The sequence below is a fragment of the Salmo salar genome, chromosome ssa06 (genome assembly GCF_905237065.1).
Source record: "Salmo salar chromosome ssa06, Ssal_v3.1, whole genome shotgun sequence".
Classification (NCBI taxonomy): domain Eukaryota; kingdom Metazoa; phylum Chordata; class Actinopteri; order Salmoniformes; family Salmonidae; genus Salmo; species Salmo salar.
The window spans coordinates 64,808,200-64,828,079 of record NC_059447.1 but is presented as its reverse complement, the minus strand read 5'-3'; the positions used below and the strand labels follow the sequence as shown (position 1 = coordinate 64,828,079).

The following is a 19,880-nucleotide window of genomic DNA, read 5'->3' as shown; positions in this document are numbered from 1 at the left end:
GAGATTAGGCTTTTGGAAAGAGTTTGACATTGGCAAGTTGTCAGTCAGACAACTGTCATCACCACTATAGATGGCAAGCAAATCAAACAATATTTGTATATAGCCATCTAGTTTATCCCCTGAAAGTTAGCTTGTTAACTAGCCATATTGACCTGATCTGTTATTAGCTAGCTAGCCAATTTGACATGGTCCATCAATCAATGTAGTCTATCATGTCTGTCAGCAGCGATTGTGATGAAACACTCTTAAAAACAATGTCTATTTGTGGAAAAAACACCTTGATTAACTCTTTAGTCATATCCCAGTTTACCTATTTGCTTATCGTCTTTCCTACACCTAGCGACCTGTTTTTTAAATTATGGGAGCAAAAGATTATCTATTTTATTTGGAACAGCAAGCCAGACGGGCCTATTTATATAATGAATATGAATTCAGAGGGCAGAAATATTAAAGCATTAGACCTCTCACTAAAGTCTTCAGTCATACAAAAATTGTACTTAAACCCGAACTGGTTCTCTAGCAGATTAGTAAGAATGTCTCACCCCATGTTCAATAATTTCATTTTTCCCTTTATTCAGATTACAACCTCTCACTTTCGGTTATTTGAAAATTAAATAATCTCTAAAATATTGCTATTTTTAAAACAAGCCATAGAAAGTTGGTTGCAATTTCAATTTAATCCACCAGAAAAAAACGAACAAATATTACAACAAATATTGTGGTTAAACTCAAATATACTAATTGACAAAAAATCTAAAAAATGTTTTTTAAATGTTTTAAAAAAGTATAATCTTTGTAAATGATATCATAAATAGGACTGGTGGAGTTATGTCACACAAGCAAACAAAAATATATGGAAAAGTGTGCTCTACCCAAAATTACAACCAACTAAGAGGTAAGTGGAAGGGAGAAAAAAATAAGGAACTTGTTTGTCGGCCCTGCATTAAAGACCAAAATTGGTTAAAGAAAATTGTGATACATAAAAAAGTATACCAGTTTAATTTAAGGACAAAAAAATTGACAGCTGTGCCATATATATTGCAAAATAGTTGGGATGAGATTTTCAATGAACTGATTCACTGGCACATTTTTTTATTTTACCAGTCAGTTAAGAACAAATTCTTATTTTCAATGACAGCCTAGAAACAGTGGGTTAACTGCCTTGTTCAGCGGCAGAACAACAGATTTGTACCTTGTCAGCTCAAGGGATTTGATCTTGCAACCTTTCGGTTACTAGTCCAATGCTCTAACCACTAGGCTACGCTGCCTATGAACTGATATGCAAAACGGCGCCGGATTCAAAAATTCTAATTTTTCAATTCAAATTATTATTTAGAAGTATTGCAACCAATATAATGTTATATATATGGGGGATACAACCATCCCAGCTCTGCAGATTTTGCTGTGAAGAGACAGAATCATTAGATCAATTGTTTTGGTACTGTCCATATGTAGCTTGTTTTTGGTCACAGGTCCAGGAATGGCTGAAGAATTGCAACCTTTACCTGGAATTAACTCTGCAGATAGCACTACTGGGTGATTTGAAAAGTCATAGTCAATTGATCAATAATATAATAATACTTTTAGCAAAAAAATGTATCTTTAATTTACAATCTGAAGAAACAATGAGAATAGAAAGGTTTCAGCAGCACATTTGAAAGATATATGGCAAATAGAAATCCAATATGGATGGTGTTAAGAGATAGATGGGACAGGTTGGGTGGAGGTGAAGGGTGAAACTAATAACAACAAGATAACTAATGTACAATATCCTGTGTCCGTAATTTGTATATAGGGTCTGAATTTTATGTAACAGCACAGAGAAATCAAACTGGAAGGACATCAGAAATAGATGGAAGGGGTTGAGGGTAGCGGAAGGATATGAGTAAAAACAAACAAAAGATAACTATTGTAAAGTATATTGTGTCTGTAAAATGTTTATAGTATGCATGAGCTGGAAGTAGAAGCCTAAGTGCTGTTGTTCACTAGTTTACTCCAATTAGGGGAGGAATGGTAGGGTTAGTGTAAAATAGTAAAGAAAATAATATTTTAAAAAGATGTGTGTATATTATATATATAAATGTATATATGTGTGTGTGTGTGTGTGTGTCGTATGTATGAATATATATATATATATATATACAGTATATTTGCAAAAAAATATATCGGGGATTGGAAATGATGCAGACAATTACATTGATGGAAGCTACAATCTATCTGCAATATTAGCGCTGATTTACCCCAACAAAATGTTTTTATAATAATAATAATAATAAAACAATGTTGAAAAGGGGATAATGTTCGCCTACTTCGCTAGGTAGGCCTACGTTGGTTGTTTAGCAACTATGTTTAGCCAACTGGACAACGTTTCTACTGGTAGCTTGCAAAGTAAACATTATCAGCTAACATTACATCAGCAAATGGGTCCTTCTGCTGCTTGACAGGAAGAGTCCACAAAGGATGGCAAATTTATGCAAAACACTCATACTTGTCAGGTATAGTTCACTTTAATCCAATTAATGGAGGACAATATTGAGAGATATCGTGAGTCTACCCTCAGGTATCTGAAATTACATGATCAATTGATGTTTACTGATCATGAAATCATGCAGTTACTTGCTGTATAACTCTGATGACAGAGCTAAATGTGGAGTAATTGGACATTTGTAGTTCTGACTATGCTCTTCAAGAGGTGATGATATTATAACCAAATAGTTCACATTTATTTAACAATCCCTTGAAAACGGCACGCAGTTATCAATGGATAGCAGGATAATCGAATTCTCTGCACCTTATTGTGATGTTTTATTGTTAACTGTTTGTTAATTGTTTAGTGTGTAGAGCTGTGACGGTCATGAGATTTTGGATTCGGTTTTTGGTCAGTCAAATGACCGCAGTCACGCTTATAATCGTTTGAAGAGCACAATCATTTTTTTGTTAAGACACATTTTCTTCTCTCCTCCACTCCTGACGCATGTGCTGCGGCTGCAGGGAGGGAGGTATTGCCTAGGCAACCAAAGACCTGTTTGCTACAACACTTTGCTTGTTTCAGCAAGGAGCAACAAAGTTTCATCACAAAGTTGAATAGATTTATTTTTTACGGTTATATGACGGATTATTTATTATCATGACAGTCTTCATCCATAATCGTCGGTTACACGATTATACGTTAATTGTGCAAGCCCTACGAGTGTGCCATCACTTCAGCAGTAGGGGGTTACAAGCAGATGCAGCCTTCTTCTTACTGAGCTTTCTGTACTGCAGCAACAGACTTTGATCCCTGTGTTGGAGTCGTGTTGGCAGAGGTTTACTGAGATAGTGTCGTTCCGGGGGTAGGCCTGCATTTTCATAAGCTGGTTTTCCTCTCTTCTCGCCGAGGAGAGATTTAACTTGGGGCTCACAGCTGGGAGGCACACCAGGGCTGCTATTATTCAATGTATTTGGATTTGCCAGATTCGAATCACTTCGACTGCGTGGCAGGCAGGTAGGAGTTTGAGTTAGAGAGAGAGGCATACTTCCAGGCTGGGGGAATGCATGGCAATATTAATTTAAATCTGGCTTTCAAGGGATGCTCTGCTTTAAGGGACCTCACGCACAAAGCACTGCAGAGACCTGTGAAAACCTGTCAACCACTCGGTTGTTACAGTCTGACTCAAAGAGCTGCTGCCTGGTGAAATGTAGCTTTGTTACAGTAGATTTGACTTCATAATAATAATTCTCTGTGGGAACATATTATAATGTATGTCAATTTAGTTGTGACAATAATGAAAGGAAAAACAGCAGGCATACTCTATTAGTCTTCTATTGTATTTGTATTGGCCTGAAAAATACATTTCTTTCAGTCTACAACATACAGCATAGCAAGTTCTAAATGGTGATCCTTGGGAAGAACACATTGCAAGTTTTCTGATACAAACACATTAATATTCTAGTAGTGCCAGGGTGCACATTTCCCTTACTGCAGAAACAACGCTCATGTTTTCCAAACAGAGGAAGAACTCTTGCTGGTCACTTAAGGAACTGTGACTTGGCTGATGAATACGATAAAAATACTCATGGGAGCTCTATTTTCAAATGAGAACATCGCCTACTATTCCCCTCGAGACAGGCTTTCCTCGCCATGTTAATAAATCACTATATCCAGTCTCCACAGAGCAGCTGTGAATTTTAATGACTGTTTAAAATACCATTAATGTAGAAGATTGGTGATAAGATCTATTTTGGGTTGCCTCTGTGGACTAGGATTTAGTTGTGTGTGTGATACATGAGCAGACCAGACATGATGGATAAATGTTCCTGTCTCCAAACATTCACCATTCCCTGTGAATGAGTGGTGCTGAGAAGAGGAGAGGAGATGAAGAGGAAAGGAAAGCTCCATCTCCTTTCCTCAAATCTCATCAGAGATATGACGTCACACATATGTGCCTGAACAAGAATAAATCCTGATGAGGCATTGATGTCAGGAAGGGAGAGCAGTGGGTTGAGCGGGCTGGTACACTCTCAGATCTGGTGGCCTGGATTCATGATGTAGAGCTTCTAGGTTGTTCCATGAAATGAGTGCCTTTTGCATCCCTTTTGATATTTTAAGTATAAATTGCGCACCAATATAGCATTTTAAAAGCCTGTTATATTAAATGAAGTGCCCTTTAATATAGACCACATGGAGAATTCAATTAATCCTCTTTATGCATTTTGACATGTCCCTCTGTGCACATTCTGTGACTTCTAGGAAGATTTTAACCCACTTAATCCCAAGAAGTCTTCACCATCATTGTAAAGTCATTTCTGAAGATTAGTTTGTATTTAATGTGGTTAGTGTTTCACATACGTCTGTCCCTCATTTTAAAGTCCAACCTGTTATGTGAACTGATCTCTCATTTTAATATGGTGAAACATTGAACATCTAAAAAATCATAGTGTAAAACCATATAAGCTGGTCTAGCTAACACAATTAAACAGCGCAGCATGCTACGTTGACTTCTATGAGCTAGTTCTTCTCTTTTTGCCAATTTTCTGGTGTTTTGTGGTGAAAACTTAGCGGGTTGAGCATAACACACCAACCCTGTAACCCATAGACAGACAGGCTAGAAATGTTTTAACAATTAAAAAAACATTTGTGAAGCTTGCATTCAATTGCCACACCCTGTGTCCCAGGCTGGCATCACATGCCAGGGTCTATTTGAGGTGGATGGGACGGTGTGACCTTGTGGTACAGTAATGTTAAGATGGCAGCCTGGCACACTTAATCTGACCTGGGGACTTTGGCCTAGCTGACACAATTAAACAGCGCAGCATGCTAAGTTGACTTCTATGTGTGTGTGTGTGTGTTGAGCATTGGGCGAGGCAGGTCATTTTTGGGGGGGCTGCAGACACCATCGGTCTCTGACAGATGGGTTTGTGTGTGAGGCGATGGGGTGAGGGAGGGTGAGGGAGGGAGGGAGGGGGATGGTGAGTGGATGTTGGTACAGTAGGTAGCCATTGTCCCCAGCTGGCTGTAGGCAATCACAACCTGTTGCCTCTAAACATCCAGCTAGTGTGAGGAAGGGATTGATGGCGATCCCATTGGAAAGCTATGTCAGTTTTTAGAAAGCAAAGCCCCTTTTCCCTGTAACTTCAGACATTATTCCTGTGCTCTGTCTCTGTGGACTAGTCTTTCTCAATGGATTCTGTTTCATGTTTGCTGTGCTGGTCCACAGAGAGAGTGAGGATGAGCCTAATAGATAGACAGTCTAGAATTTGTTTTACCTTTTTTTGGGGGGGGGTAGCTTGCATACCCTTGCCACACCCTGTTGCACACAACAAGCTCCTGTCACAAGGAGATTGATTTCTGGATTATTTAAGATGAAGTCGTCAACCCTGTTACAGTCAACCCTGTTACAGTCAACCCTGTTACAGTCAACCCTGTTACAGTCAACCCTGTTACAGTCAACCCTGTTACAGTCATCCCTGTTACATTATTTGGCACATAATAGACACTTACCATAGGCACAGACATTTTTTATTTAGTCTCTTATGAAGTTCAACGTGTGCTCTTCACGACAGCATGTTCAAATGAGGTGAAATCAAGTTGGTGGAACGGCCCTTTAATATCCTTCAATAACACCAGCTTCCTTCGATCTCTTCAATTAATTCATACTTTTAGACATTTTTGTAAAAAAATTTTTAGGAAAAGTCCTAGTTTCTGTAAAACCAACAATGGTATTCAAGTATACCGTACATTTATGATGAGGAAGGTATGGCACTTCTATGGAACTAGGAGAGTCTTAGTGCAGGTGGTGTAACACATCGTAGATTACATTAAAGATCATATTTGAATGTAATAGTTACTAATTTCTCTGGTAGTTCTGTGTTAATGTAAAACAAGATACGCACATCATACACAGTACAAGAATCAATGATTCACTACTAAGGGGGTCCCTCTCTCCTTCAGTTACTTATCCATACTAAAGGATTTCCCTCTCTTGTACTTTGGTAGGGATCCACCACAGAGATCTCTGACCTCCACTGTCTCTTCTCCTATGTGGCTAGTGTTGCTTTCTGGCCCAGGCTGCCTCACTACACCCAATGTTCCCACCCAGATAGTCCCTCTAAAGAGGCTTGTCTACATTACAGGCGATGGAACGGAACACCCGATCGGGAGACTGTCCTATGGGGTTACAGGCTTGTGTGTGTGGGTGGGTGGTGTGTGTGTGTGGGTGGGTGTGTGGGTGTGAGGAGATGGGTGTTCTTTGACCGCACCCTGCTCCGTGCCCGCCCACCTGCCCGGCCACAATCTAGGTCACAGCTTCTTGAATGTGACTACCTCATTCTGGCACTATTACTGGCTTGGCACTAGTGTTGTTGTAAAGAGCATGGTGAATTGCAAATGGCTTGAAGTCAGGATAATGAGGACAGCTCTCTATCTATCTTTCTCTTTGCTCTCTCTCTCTCTGGTTAATATGCCAGAAATAAATGGGATTATGTTGTATGCTGCCATTTCCTCCATCAAGAGTGTATCTAGTGTTTAGTTTGCTGGAGGCTTCTCTCTCTCTCTCTCTCTCTCTCTCTCTCTCTCTCTCTCTCTCTCTCTCTCTCTCTCTCTCTCTCTCTCTCTCTCTCTCTCTCTCTCTCTCTCTCTCTCTCTCTCTCTCTCTCGTTCTCTCTCCCCCTGAGAGTAGCTGTTGACCACCCACAAGGTGATATCAACATGCATTGTACCCCGTTTAAGTGGGCCAGAGGAGATTTTCTGAGATTTTCAAGGCCTGGTGTTGAGAGATGTGTGTTTGAGGTAAACTGTTGCTGTGACGCTGCACTACGGCTTATACCTCTGAGATAACGCTCTCTTGAAACAAGTGTAAGAAAACAGAGAGCTTTGAATAGATGTAGGCTTTAGCGAAAGATAGGAGAGGGGAGAGAGGAGAGAGAGGAGAGGAGAGATAGGAGATAGGAGAGATAGGAGAGGTGTGATAGAAGAGAGGACAGGAGAGATAGGAGAGGAGAAATAGGAGAGGAAAGATAGAAGAGAGGAGAGGAGCGGAGAGGAGAGGAGAGATAGGAGAAGAGCAGAGAGGAGAGCAGAGGAGAGATAGGAGAAGAGAGGAGAGCAGAGGAGAGATAGGAGAGGAGTGGAAGCACTGGACTCTTTGCCAGAGGAACAACACAGACCTGCCAGTATTTGCCAGGTACATCTCAACCGATCTGCGTTTTTCTGCGCCAAACAAATGTGGTGACAGGTGTTGCAGTCAGCTGCTCCGCGTCCGTACTGCCCACAGTTTGAATAACTCACTGAAGTGGAGTACTGTATAGGGGAACAGGCCCTTCAGGCACAGATATACAGATAGGGGCATCAGATGTCCCTGTATCACCCTGACCCCTGACCACCCCACCCCACTCCTGTTTCTCTCACCCTTATGTGAACTTTCAGAAGGCTTCAATAACAGAGGCTGTATACACACAGAGTGGACAAGCGGTCCCCCAAACAGCCGTGCTAAAATATGAATGATTCCAGCACCATCTGCATGCTAATCTGAATAACGTCTCCAAAGACCCACTTCGTCCACCCAGGCTTTGAAAAGAAAACATCCACAGAAATGCTCTGCTTTCCTGGCTCTAAAAGGATGAAAGAATCCCACAGAGAGACCAGTGTTGGTCATTAGGGCACTCAATGTGCAGCTTTTTATGAAGCAACAGGAAAACTGTTGAATTCAATGGCTAATTTGATTTGAGCCAAAAAAATTAAAAAAAATAATGTGAAATTATAATTTGTTTGTTTGCTGGTCTTTCCTGTGCTTATCTGTCTGGCACACAGCTCCCTTGATGTTTCTCTGTGAATCTCAGCACACACAGAGCACACTGCGGAGGAGAAAGCACATCAAACTCATGGCGAAATGACTCAAAACAGTAGTGTTGACGACAGCAGAAAATAACAACAACAGCGGTGACCTTATCGTCACCCCAGCGCCTGTCTTTCAGCACAAGTCAGACTTGTTATCTTATCTTTTCACTGGAAAAATGGAATGAATCATCATGAGCTGAAGAGAGAGAGAGAGAGAGAGAGAGAGAGAGAGAGAGAGAAGAGAGAGAGAGAGAAGAGAGAGCAAGAGAGAGAGGGTGTTGATTGTTGGTGTCATTTGAACAGAAGTGTACAGAATTACAGTCTGTGTTCTCCACATTGGTCACAGATGGGTTAGCATCTTCTGTCTCGGAGTAAACACACACATACCCGCCCCTCTCTTCAGCCATGTTGCAGGACTTTGTGGAGGCTGGCATGTTTTTGGTAATGCTGCACCATGCCACTGCTGGATACTGATTTATGGTTTTGCCCGCTACTTACTAAAACAACATACAGTGTACAAATCGTACCACATACTATTTAGAACGCACTGTTTAGTAAAAACATTAGCAGTAAGCAACTGAAATCAACATACTAGGCTCGACCATACTGAGAATGCATCATTTCATTTCCCGCCATTCGTTCATTTTGGTACATGAACCTTTTCTGACTATCAGCTGTTGGTGTCAAAAACGTGTGTGTCTGGAAGTTGATCGTCTTCCTCAGTAATGTGCAGTGAATCCTACGAGATGAAAAGCCTAAATGACTAGGACATCCTGGCATTTAAAGCAAACTCAATTGTCGAAAATGTCTTACGTTATAAAACATTCTATTTTCGGATAGACAAAATGCCGACTATATAGAACGCAAAGAGGGGTATTCAGACAAGGCCATAGTCTTCTGCACAAAGAGCTAAATAATAACAGCTCCTTTGTTTTTTAAATGCCCACTTTTCAATAAATTAGGAAAGAACTCATGGATAGTAATTCTTAAATGTTAGTCATTGATCATTGTTATGAGGGAAAGTCCAGTGTGCCAATTATCTTTATTATTCCTCAGTGTTTCATATGTCATATCTAATGGAGTAGTGTGTTTGTGTGTGTCCCGTCTGCTGTTAGTCCTATATCCACTCCTCTAAGACAATCGTTCCTGCCCCAGCCATGGCCAGCCATCCAGCTTAGCCTGAAATTCCTTATTTATTTAACCTTTATTCAAACAGGCAAGTCAGTTAAGAACAAATTCTTATTTACAATGACGGCCTACCCCGGACAACGCTGGGCCAATTGTGCGCCGCCCTGTGGGACTCCCAATCACAGCCGGATGTGATACAGCCTGGATTCAAACCAGGGACTGTAGTGACACCTCTTGTGCTGAGATGCGGTGCCTTAGACCGCTGCGCCACTCGGGAGCCCACACCTTGTCTGGTCAGCGGTAGCTGTGTTGTGGGATACTGTTTTAATAATGAGCTCCTCGCTGCTCATCTATCATTTATAGAGCTGCGCCTCCTCAGGTTTCTGTCCTAGCGTGGCTATCTTTACCATTCTCATCACATTTTCACAGTGCTGTCCTTCCTCACACAACAGCATGCTTTTGTCTAGTTACCCTTAGCAACACTGCCCTCTAAACAATAAATGGTTTACACGAAGTGCAGAACACTGTCTGTCTATCCTTGGCTTTGTTATGTGTCTTTGACTCCGGTCAGAGACAGGTAAGATGTTGTTATCCAGTATGTGAAGGTATCAAAAGAAGCACAAAGTCATTGACTGTAAGGCTGTAGCTTTCAAGCCAACAATAACTGTAAGGAGTTGTTTTATGTTGAGTTGAACTGTTGGCTGATGGTCTGCTGAATTGTTCTCTCTCTCTCTCTCTCTCTCTCTCTCTCTCTCTCACACACTCTGTCTGTCTGTCTGTCTGTCTGTCTGTCTGTCTGTCTGTCTGTCTGTCTGTCTGTCTGTCTGTCTGTCTGTCTGTCTGTCTGTCTGTCTGTCTGTCTGTGTCTCTCTCTCTCTCTGTCAATCTCTCTCTCTCTGTCTCTATGTCAATCTCTCTCTGTCTCTCTCTCGCTCTCTGTCTGCCTCTCTGTCTGCCTCTCTCTCTCTCTCTCTCTCTCTCTCTCTCTCTCAGGTGCACCACGCTACATTATGACCCAGATCTCCCCTCCACCTCCATTATCATCACCTTCCACAACGAGGCCCGCTCCACTCTGCTACGCACCATCAGGAGGTAAGAGACCCATGAGCCTGCCCTGTTTACTGACTCTGGACTAGGTCACTGTCGGTTTGCTCTCGGACCTTTGCCTTACTCATATGGACTCCACACTTAACCCTGACACCCAAGTGCCAAATCCCTCTATTGATTTCCCAACCTGACCCTTGACCTTTCCCATAGCTGCCTCACTTCTGCCTCACCTCCTCCTCACCTCTCCCTGTCCCTGGGTGTCAGCAGCTTGCCTCAGCAGCTTGCCTCAGCAGCTTGCCTCAGCAGCTTGCCTCAGCAGCTTGCCTCAGCAGCTTGCCTCAGCAGCTTGCCTCAGCAGCTTGCCTCAGCACAATACAGCCCAGCGTCAGGCTTCCCCTGTCAACCTCTCCTGAAGCCAGTTCAGCTCTCTGTGTGATCGCTTAATGATCACACAGAGAGTCCTGACCACCGCTCCTCTCAGGAGAAACTGTCCAGTTTATATGTCCGCCCCAAACCATTTTCAAAGCTCTGCCGTTTCAACCAATTAAAAAACAATACCTCCCAGTAGGTTACAGCCTGCCCGTCCCTGTGGTTTTTGGATGGCTTCTCCGTTTGCAACTTTATCACAATTACACACTTCCCCTGCAAAAAAAATGGTTTGTAATTGCACCTGTTGCTTCACTGCAGGCTCAGAGGCTCAGGATATAATGGTGGCTAGCTTCAGGCTCCATCCAAAACAATATCAACAGAGAAGCAGCAAATAGTAGTTTACTTTTCTGATAATGAATTAATCTAGAAAACATACACGTCTCTCTCTCGCTCTCTCTCTCTCTCTCTCTCTCTCTCTCTCTCTCTCTGTCTCTCTCTCTCTCAATTCAATTCAAAACAAATTCAATTTGCTTTTTTGGCATGACGTAACAATGTACATATTGCCAAAGCTTACTTTGGATATTTACAATATGAAAATAATAAGAATCAAAATTGTCAACGGGACAACAGTAACAACAGTAACCAAGGGGCAAAATAACCATACATTGAACAATAACAATAAGCATACAGTAGAGGACATGTGCAGGTTGATTGGTCTGTCAGACACTGTCCCTCATCTTATGGCAGGCAGCATTGTAGCGCGCTGCCAACCCACAGCTCTCTGTGTCCTCCCCCAACAGGACGGGTACCCTACTCTCATCAGAGAGGTCTTTAAAATCTTGAATAAGCGTTTCAAATTTTGGGAAATAACACTCTCTAATTGTTTTATGTTTTTGACATTTTGTCAGGAAATGCAGCTCCGTCTCAGGTTCTGCTGTTGTGCAGTGGTTGCACAGCCTTTCCTCTACAGGGAGCCAGGTCTTCTGTGTCTACCCTTCTCAATGGCAAGGCTGTGCTCACTGAGCCTGTACTTTGTCAAGGTTTTTCTAAGGTTTTGATCAGTAACCATGGTCAAATAGTTAGCCACGGTGTACTGTCGATTTAGGGCCAGATAGCACTGCATTTTTCTTTGTGCTTGTGCTTGTGTTTCCCAATAAGCAATGTAGTTTTGTTTTGACTGTGTTGTAATTTGGTTTATTCTGATTGATTGGATGTTCTGGTCCTGAGGCTTCAGTGTGTTAGTAGAACAGGTTTGTGAACTCAGCCCCAGGACCAGCTGGATGAGGGGACTCTTTTCTTTGCTCTCTCTTGGCATTGCAGGGCTTGGTAATGATATGAGAGGGGGTCGCTGTATTTTAGATGTTTCCAAAACTTAATTGCTCTTTTTGGAGTTTTTATTATTAGTGGATATTGGCCTAATTCTGCCCTGCATGCATTGTTTGTAGTTTTCCTCTGGACATGTAGGAGAATCTTACAGAACTCTGCATGCAGGGTTTCAATGGGGTGTTTGTCCCATTGATGAGATCTTGTTTTGCAAGTGGACCCCACACCTCGCTGCCATAAAGTGCAATTGGTTCAATGACACATTCAATTAGTTTTAGCCAAATTTGAATAGGTATTTCAATTTGAATTTGTTTTTTTAATGGCGTAGAAAGCCCTGCGTGCTTTCTCTCTCAGTTCATTCACTGCCTCATTAAGGTGTCCAGTTGAGCTTATTTTTAAACCTAAGTAATTGTAGTGTGTACAGTACTCTATATATTTTGTACCAATTGCGAACTTTGGTCTAATTCCCTGAGATCTGGATCTTCTCTAGAAATGATTTAGTTTTTTGGGGGTTTACTGCCAGGGCCCAGGTCTGGCAGTACTGCTATAGCAGGTCCAGGCTCTGCTGTAGGTCATGTGCTGTGGGTGACAGCAGGCATAGGTCATCTGCGAAGAGTAGGCATTTAACCTCTGACTAACACCAGGGGCTAAGGATTTTCCTAGAATAGTGGCCAATTCGTTGATGTTTTTCTCTCTCTCTCTCTCTCTCTCTCTCTCTCTCTCTCTCTCTCTCTCTCTGTCTCTCTCTGTCTCTCTCTCTCTGCGTGTGTGCCTACCTCATTACATACATCTTTGTCCAGGGTAGTGTACTGTATACAGCAGTTAAATACCTCCTGAGGTGGCACAGTACCAGTACCCTCCCTGTGGCCCTCAGGGGCCTCAGCCTCAGTGGGTGGGGTTTAATTAGCACAGTGCTCCATGTCTGTCGGCATGTTTGTGTAATCATGACGGCCTCCATTCTGCCTGCATGTAATTACACAGCCTCAACCTCACTCAGCCCTCCAACACACGCTGCGGCCACTGCCGCCGGTGATGTAGCTAATAAGAAAAACAACAACAACCCTCATCTCCTGAGATTTCTCTGCATTAATCATGTTGTCTGGGGTTCATGGGCTGGTTAGACCCAGATAGACCCCCTGACGCACAGCCCACCAGAATCCTCAGCCGGTCTGTCTGTTAGCCCATCTAACAGACAGGGGGGAGGAAGGGGAGGAGAATAACATAGAAGTGAGAAGAGGGGAGGGTAAGGGAAGAGAGGTAGAGATAATGAATACACAGAGGAGATGAGAGTGGAAAGTAGAGGAAAATAAATGAGAGGAAAGGGGGGAAAATTGAAAGAGAGGAGAGGTCAGGAGAGGTGAGGAGAGGTGAGGTGAGGAGAGGAGAAACTGGAAGGATAGGCCTGTGTTTTCATATCCCCAGCAGGTAGAGAAAACTAAAGAACAGAGAAACAGTCATTGACCCCATACTACACCGGGATGCTATATTCTACTGATGTTTGACGAGACGCTCTCTGTGCCAAACAGCCATAGAGGAGAAGTAGGTGGTCAAAACTTGTCTAAATGGGTTGTGAGTAGTGTGATTAATATAGAGCGAGCCCGCACACTGACGTCTTCAGTACACACTCATGACGATCACTACTAAACAAATGAGAAAATACCCACTGGGCAAAAACTGGTTGAATCAACGTTGTTTCCACGTAATTTCCCCCCAAAACATTCTATGTGATGACGTTGAATCGACGTGGAAAATGGATTGGATTAGCAAAAAGTCATCAATGTAAAGGAATTACATCTTTTCTTTTTTTTATCCAACTTTTAACCTAAATACAAATACATGGTGACATTTTTGGTAGATTTCACATTGAATTCACACAAAAGCCAAATGTAAATCAAAACTAAATGTTAAAATGACGTCTGTGCCCAGTGGGTAATGTAGACTACATTATTTCCAAATGTCACCTATTCCTGCATGTGCCACAATGGATTTTATTGATGCTGTGTTTACTCATAATGTATTCCTCCTACTCAGGCATTTTGGAATGCATCAGGAGAAACAGAAATGAATTTGGCAGTCAAAGGGCTTCTCTCCCGTGTTTGGGTGGTGAGTGTGGACTCAAAGTGCTGAGCCACCCCATAAACACAGCAGGAATCAATATAATGACATTCTAAGACCGCAATGTACATTAAATACATTTCTACCGCTCTGCTAACCCAGTCCTTTTTACTGTGGGTAGTAATTCCACATGGTTTGTGTTAGTTTCATTTTGAAAGGAAATATTACCTATCCTGGCTTTGGAATGACGCCAATTCATCCTTTTTGTATTGAAAATGGTTAATTGCCTAATATTCGTAGGTTTCTAGCTGTGTTTTCAAAAAACATATTCACAAATATGTCTGTCAATCTTTCATTTAGCAGTCATCCGACAATCAATAATAGATTTGACGTACAGTACTGTCTACATCCAGCGCAGATGAAATGTTTTCTCAGTGGGTTTGATGTTCTTGGAACAGTCAGTGTCGTAGTGAATGCCAAATCCTACAGTATCGGTCTGGACCCAGCTTTGGGACTCCCACATGAGACTCTCAACTCAATTGTGTTTTCTCAGAACTTCTCGCTACATTTATGACTGACTCACACGCTGTATTAGGTATTTTACATGGTTCGAGAGAACTTTCACTTAAATGTTATTCATGCCCAATACATTACATTTTAGTCTTCATATGAAACGGACTGATTATCATAAAAAGAGGGGAAAATACAGCCTAGAATAAAGTCTACAGCAGACATTAGTGATGCTGCTGTTCTAGATATAGCCCACAGGGCTATAGTCATCTGCCTCCCCTGATTAGGCTGCATTTAGAAGCTGAATCAGGGCTCTGTCTTACTGTAAAGCTTTTCCTGTTGCCACCAGGAACGGATTTCTGTCAGGGGCATTAATAAAGGCATGAGGATCAGGCGCCAGTGGAGGGTGGATGGAGCGGGATAGAGAGGGAGGGAAGAGGAGGGGGAGAGGAGGAGGGGAATGGTGTGATGAATGGGTCCAGCATGCACAGCGATAGAAGAACAGACCTACAAGCCTGACAGCCCTCCAATTATTCACCCAGACAGGAGAGGAGGAGAGAGAGAGGGAGAGAGAGAGGGAGAGAGAGAGAGAGAGGGAGAGAGAGAGAGAGAGAGAGAGAGAGAGAGAGAGAGAGAGAGAGAGAGAGAGAGAGAGAGAGAGAGAGAGAGCACATGACAGAGGGAGAGGGCGGGGGTGGAAAGACAGTGAGAGAAAGAGAGAAAGGAAGGGAAAGAGAGAGATGCCCTCACACCATGCTACAAATCACACAGAAAATCCACCTTGAGACCTGTGAGCATCACTGTGTTGTCCCCTTCCATAATTTCACCGCTATCACTGGAGCACGCCTGACCAGTAATGGGACAGGGATGGCTCTGCTGATTGGCTGTCTGGGTAGACGTGCTCTGCTCTCCACTGGTGTGTGTAATCTCTCCAGGAAGTTGGCCAGGCTGAGAGGAGACGAGAGAGGTTTAGCTTTAGGTGGGCGGAGTGGTGTAGATCAGGGAATAGAGAGAGAGAGAGAGAGAGATAATTTGTGGGTGTGGTAGGTAGAGGGAATGAGGGCCTTCGAGGGAGGAGAAGAGGGTGGATGTGCCTTGATTCAGACTAGGATAAAAGGTGAAGTAATTTGAGGGAGGTGGTGCAGCTCTCTCTCCATCTCTTCTCGCTCCATGACCTGCTGTTCAGCCATGTGCCCCAGGAGAGGAGAGATAATGTTAGAGGGGGATTCCAGTGTGGTTCTTATGAAGTGAGAGTTTAATGTGAAAGGATGGTGTTAGGAGGAAAAGGAGCTACAGCCAGAAAGAGTGGTCCTGTATTTTCCCATACACTTAATAGAAAACCATCCAAATTGAATTTTGGGGGCTGACGTTATGAATTTTTAATTTTTTAATCTTTAGAACTAATGAAATAGTGTTGGTTTATTAAAGCCGTAATGCCATTCTCAATTTTTCCCATAATGTGGGGAAAAGTAGATTACAGTACTTGCAGCTCTGTAACGATTGTCGTCTTTAAGAAACACAATAGTTTCTACTAACACTACTGTTTCTCCCCTTTCCTTTTGCAGTGTGCTGAACCGGACGCCAGTCCACCTGATTCACGAGATCATCCTGGTAGATGACTACAGTGAGGATGGTGAGTAGAGTAGATCATCCTGGTACTGTAGATGACTACACTGAGTTATGGTGAGTAGAGTAGATCATCCTGGTACTGTAGATGACTACAGTGAGTTATGGTGAGTAGAGTAGATCATCCTGGTACTGTAGATGACTACAGTGAGTTATGGTGAGTAGAGTAGATCATCCTGGTAGATGACTACACTGAGTTATGGTGAGTAGAGTATATCATCCTGGTACTGTAGATGACTACAGTGAGTTATGGTGAGTAGAGTAGATCATCCTGGTACTGTAGATGACTACAGTGAGTTATGGTGAGTAGAGTAGATCATCCTGATGCTGTAGATGACTACAGTGAATTATGGTGAGTAGAGTAGATCATCCTGATGCTGTAGATGACTACAGTGAGTTATGGTGAGTAGAGTAGATCATCCTGGTACTGTAGATGACTACAGTGAATTATGGTGAGTAGAGTAGATCATCCTGATGCTGTAGATGACTACAGTGAATTATGGTGAGTAGAGGAGAGTAGATCATCCTGATGCTGTAGATGACTACAGTGAGTTATGGTGAGTAGAGTAGATCATCCTGGTACTGTAGATGACTACAGTGAGTTATGGTGAGTAGAGTAGATCATCCTGATGCTGTAGATGACTACAGTGAATTATGGTGAGTAGAGGAGAGTAGATCATCCTGATGCTGTAGATGACTACAGTGAATTAAGGTGAGTAGAGGAGAGTAGATCATCCTGATGCTGTAGATGACTACAGTGAGTTATGGTGAGTAGAGTAGATCATCCTGGTACTGTAGATGACTACACTGAGTTATGGTGAGTAGAGTAGATCATCCTGGTACTGTAGATGACTACAGTGAGTTATGGTGAGTAGAGTAGATCATCCTGATGCTGTAGATGACTACAGTGAATTATGGTGAGTAGAGGAGAGTAGATCATCCTGATGCTGTAGATGACTACAGTGAATTATGGTGAGTAGAGGAGAGTAGATCATCCTGATGCTGTAGATGACTACAGTGAGTTATGGTGAGTAGAGTAGATCATCCTGGTACTGTAGATGACTACACTGAGTTATGGTGAGTAGAGTAGATCATCCTGGTACTGTAGATGACTACAGTGAGTTATGGTGAGTAGAGTAGATCATCCTGATGCTGTAGATGACTACAGTGAATTATGGTGAGTAGAGGAGAGTAGATCATCCTGATGCTGTAGATGACTACAGTGAATTATGGTGAGTAGAGGAGAGTAGATCATCCTGATGCTGTAGATGACTACAGTGAGTTATGGTGAGTAGAGTAGATCATCCTGGTACTGTAGATGACTACAGTGAGTTATGGTGAGTAGAGTAGATCATCCTGGTACTGTAGATGACTACAGTGAGTTATGGTGAGTAGAGTAGATCATCCTGATGCTGTAGATGACTACAGTGAATTATGGTGAGTAGAGGTAGATCATCCTGATGCTGTAGATGACTACAGTGAATTATGGTGAGTAGAGTAGATCATCCTGGTACTGTAGATGACTACAGTGAGGATGGTGAGTAGAGTAGATCATCCTGGTACTGTAGATGACTACAGTGAGTTATGGTGAGTAGAGTAGATCATCCTGGTACTGTAGATGACTACACTGAGTTATGGTGAGTAGAGTAGATCATCCTGGTACTGTAGATTACTACAGTGAGTTATGGTGAGTAGAGTAGATCATCCTGGTACTGTAGATGACTACACTGAGTTATGGTGAGTAGAGTAGAGGAGAAGCTGTGAGCAGAGATAGAGATACTTTCCAGCAGGAGGCAGTGTAGAAATGGATTGGAGATGGATGAGACGAGCTCTCCCATTCTGGGTCATCTGCCTGAAAAAACGTATCAGTGATTGAAAAGATTTCCCCTGTCTCTGTCAATGTGTTTATTACAATTCAAGTCCAGTACCATGCAATGTGTGGGTGACAGTGTTGAGGACATTGCATCTAACCGTGAATCAAATGCTCTCTTTCAGCAAACGACTGCCTTCTACTCACCAAGTTGCCCAAAGTAAAGTGTCTTCGGAATGACAGGAGAGAAGGTAACATAGTTAATTTGTGTGCGTGCTTGCATGTGTGTGTGTTGAGAGTATTTTATCCGTGCAGTACACAATTGTGTCCTCAACTTGAACACATACCATTGAGCCCACCACCAGGTGTCTACTGAGAGGGAAGAGCAGCATTAGAGCCGAATGTTGTTATGAGGCGATAACTGTAGACCAGGACGATGTTTCCCCTGATTGGAGCACTAGTAGCCTGCGTACAGTAGATGATTTCAGAGCACAGGGAAAAGCACCAGCTGTGAGCAGTGGTGTAGTGGTGCCTGGAGAAATGCATATACCCTAACTTGGCAAAATAATTCTCAAACGGCCCGCCTGGTGAACAAAACCCACTGGGCACACACTGGTAGAATCAACATTGTTTAAATGTCATTTCAATTAAGTTACATTGAACCAGTGTGGAATAGACATCGAATTGACATCTGTGCCCAGTGGGAAGATGCCCCTGTGTCAAACCTTTTATGTTTTAAAGAGAAAACTGGAACAAATTGGGTGTTCTAAGTCCACAACAATGCTGAAACCACATCAGGAGATGTGTTTTTGAGAGGGTGTAGTTGACCTTTAATTCAATTGGGCACCTAGCAAGAGACATTTGGTTTCTATATTGTAGTCTACAATGTAGGTCTACTGTAATGAACACGATGGGAGACAGAGAGCTGGTTTCAAGTGCAGGGTGCAGCAGGTGTTTATTGTAAAGGACCACAGGAAGAGGCAGGTAGCTGGGTCCAGGGGCAGGCAGAAGGTCATACACAAGGGGGCCAAAAAGGAAACAGTACAGGCAGGGAAAAGGCTAGCAACGTCATCCAGGAGATCAGGCAATAGGTTGATAACAGGAAATCTGATAGGCTTAAGTACAGGCAGGGAATAGGCAACAGGAGTCATTAGTGAGAGAGGCCAAAACTATCATACACAGGAGGAGTAAATCACGGGGAAAAAACCAGCGCTCTGAAAGAAGTATCACAAAACAAACAATACCTCACAGTGAGGGGGTGCAAAGAACTGAACTAAATAGTGTGTGATAAGGACATACAGGTGTGTGAACAGGTGATCACAATTCAGGTGATTGGGATCTGGAGAGTGAGCTGCATTCAGGGGATCTATGTGTTTGAGAGTGTGAGCTGGAAGCTGGACTGAAAAGTGGGCTGTGTTCAGTGGATTTATGTGTTGAGAGTGTGAGTTGGAAAGTGAGCTGGAAAGTGAGCTGCGTTCAGGGGATCAATCAAATCGAATCAAAGTTTATTTGTCACGTGCGCTGAATACAACAGGTGTAGACCTTACAGTGAAATGCTTACTTACAGACTCTTACCAATAGTGCAAAAAAGGTATTAGGTGAACAATAGGAAGGTAAAGAAATAAAACAACAGTAAAAAGACAGGCTATATACAGTAGCGAGGCTATAGAAGTAGCGAGGCTACATACAGACACCGGT

The 19,880-nt window shown here is 42.7% G+C and overlaps 1 protein-coding gene across 1 annotated transcript in view; it reads left to right on the top strand.

Annotated features, from left to right (window-relative positions):
* The window catches only part of LOC106607829 (polypeptide N-acetylgalactosaminyltransferase 14), a 116,367-nt gene that overhangs the window by 55,932 nt on the left and 40,555 nt on the right, over positions 1-19,880 (top strand). The window contains exons 3-5 of the mRNA XM_014205220.2: positions 10,436-10,534; positions 16,312-16,379; positions 18,368-18,433. Of these exons, the coding sequence (XP_014060695.1) occupies positions 10,436-10,534; positions 16,312-16,379; positions 18,368-18,433 (233 nt within the window). The remainder of the gene's footprint in view (positions 1-10,435; positions 10,535-16,311; positions 16,380-18,367; positions 18,434-19,880) is intronic.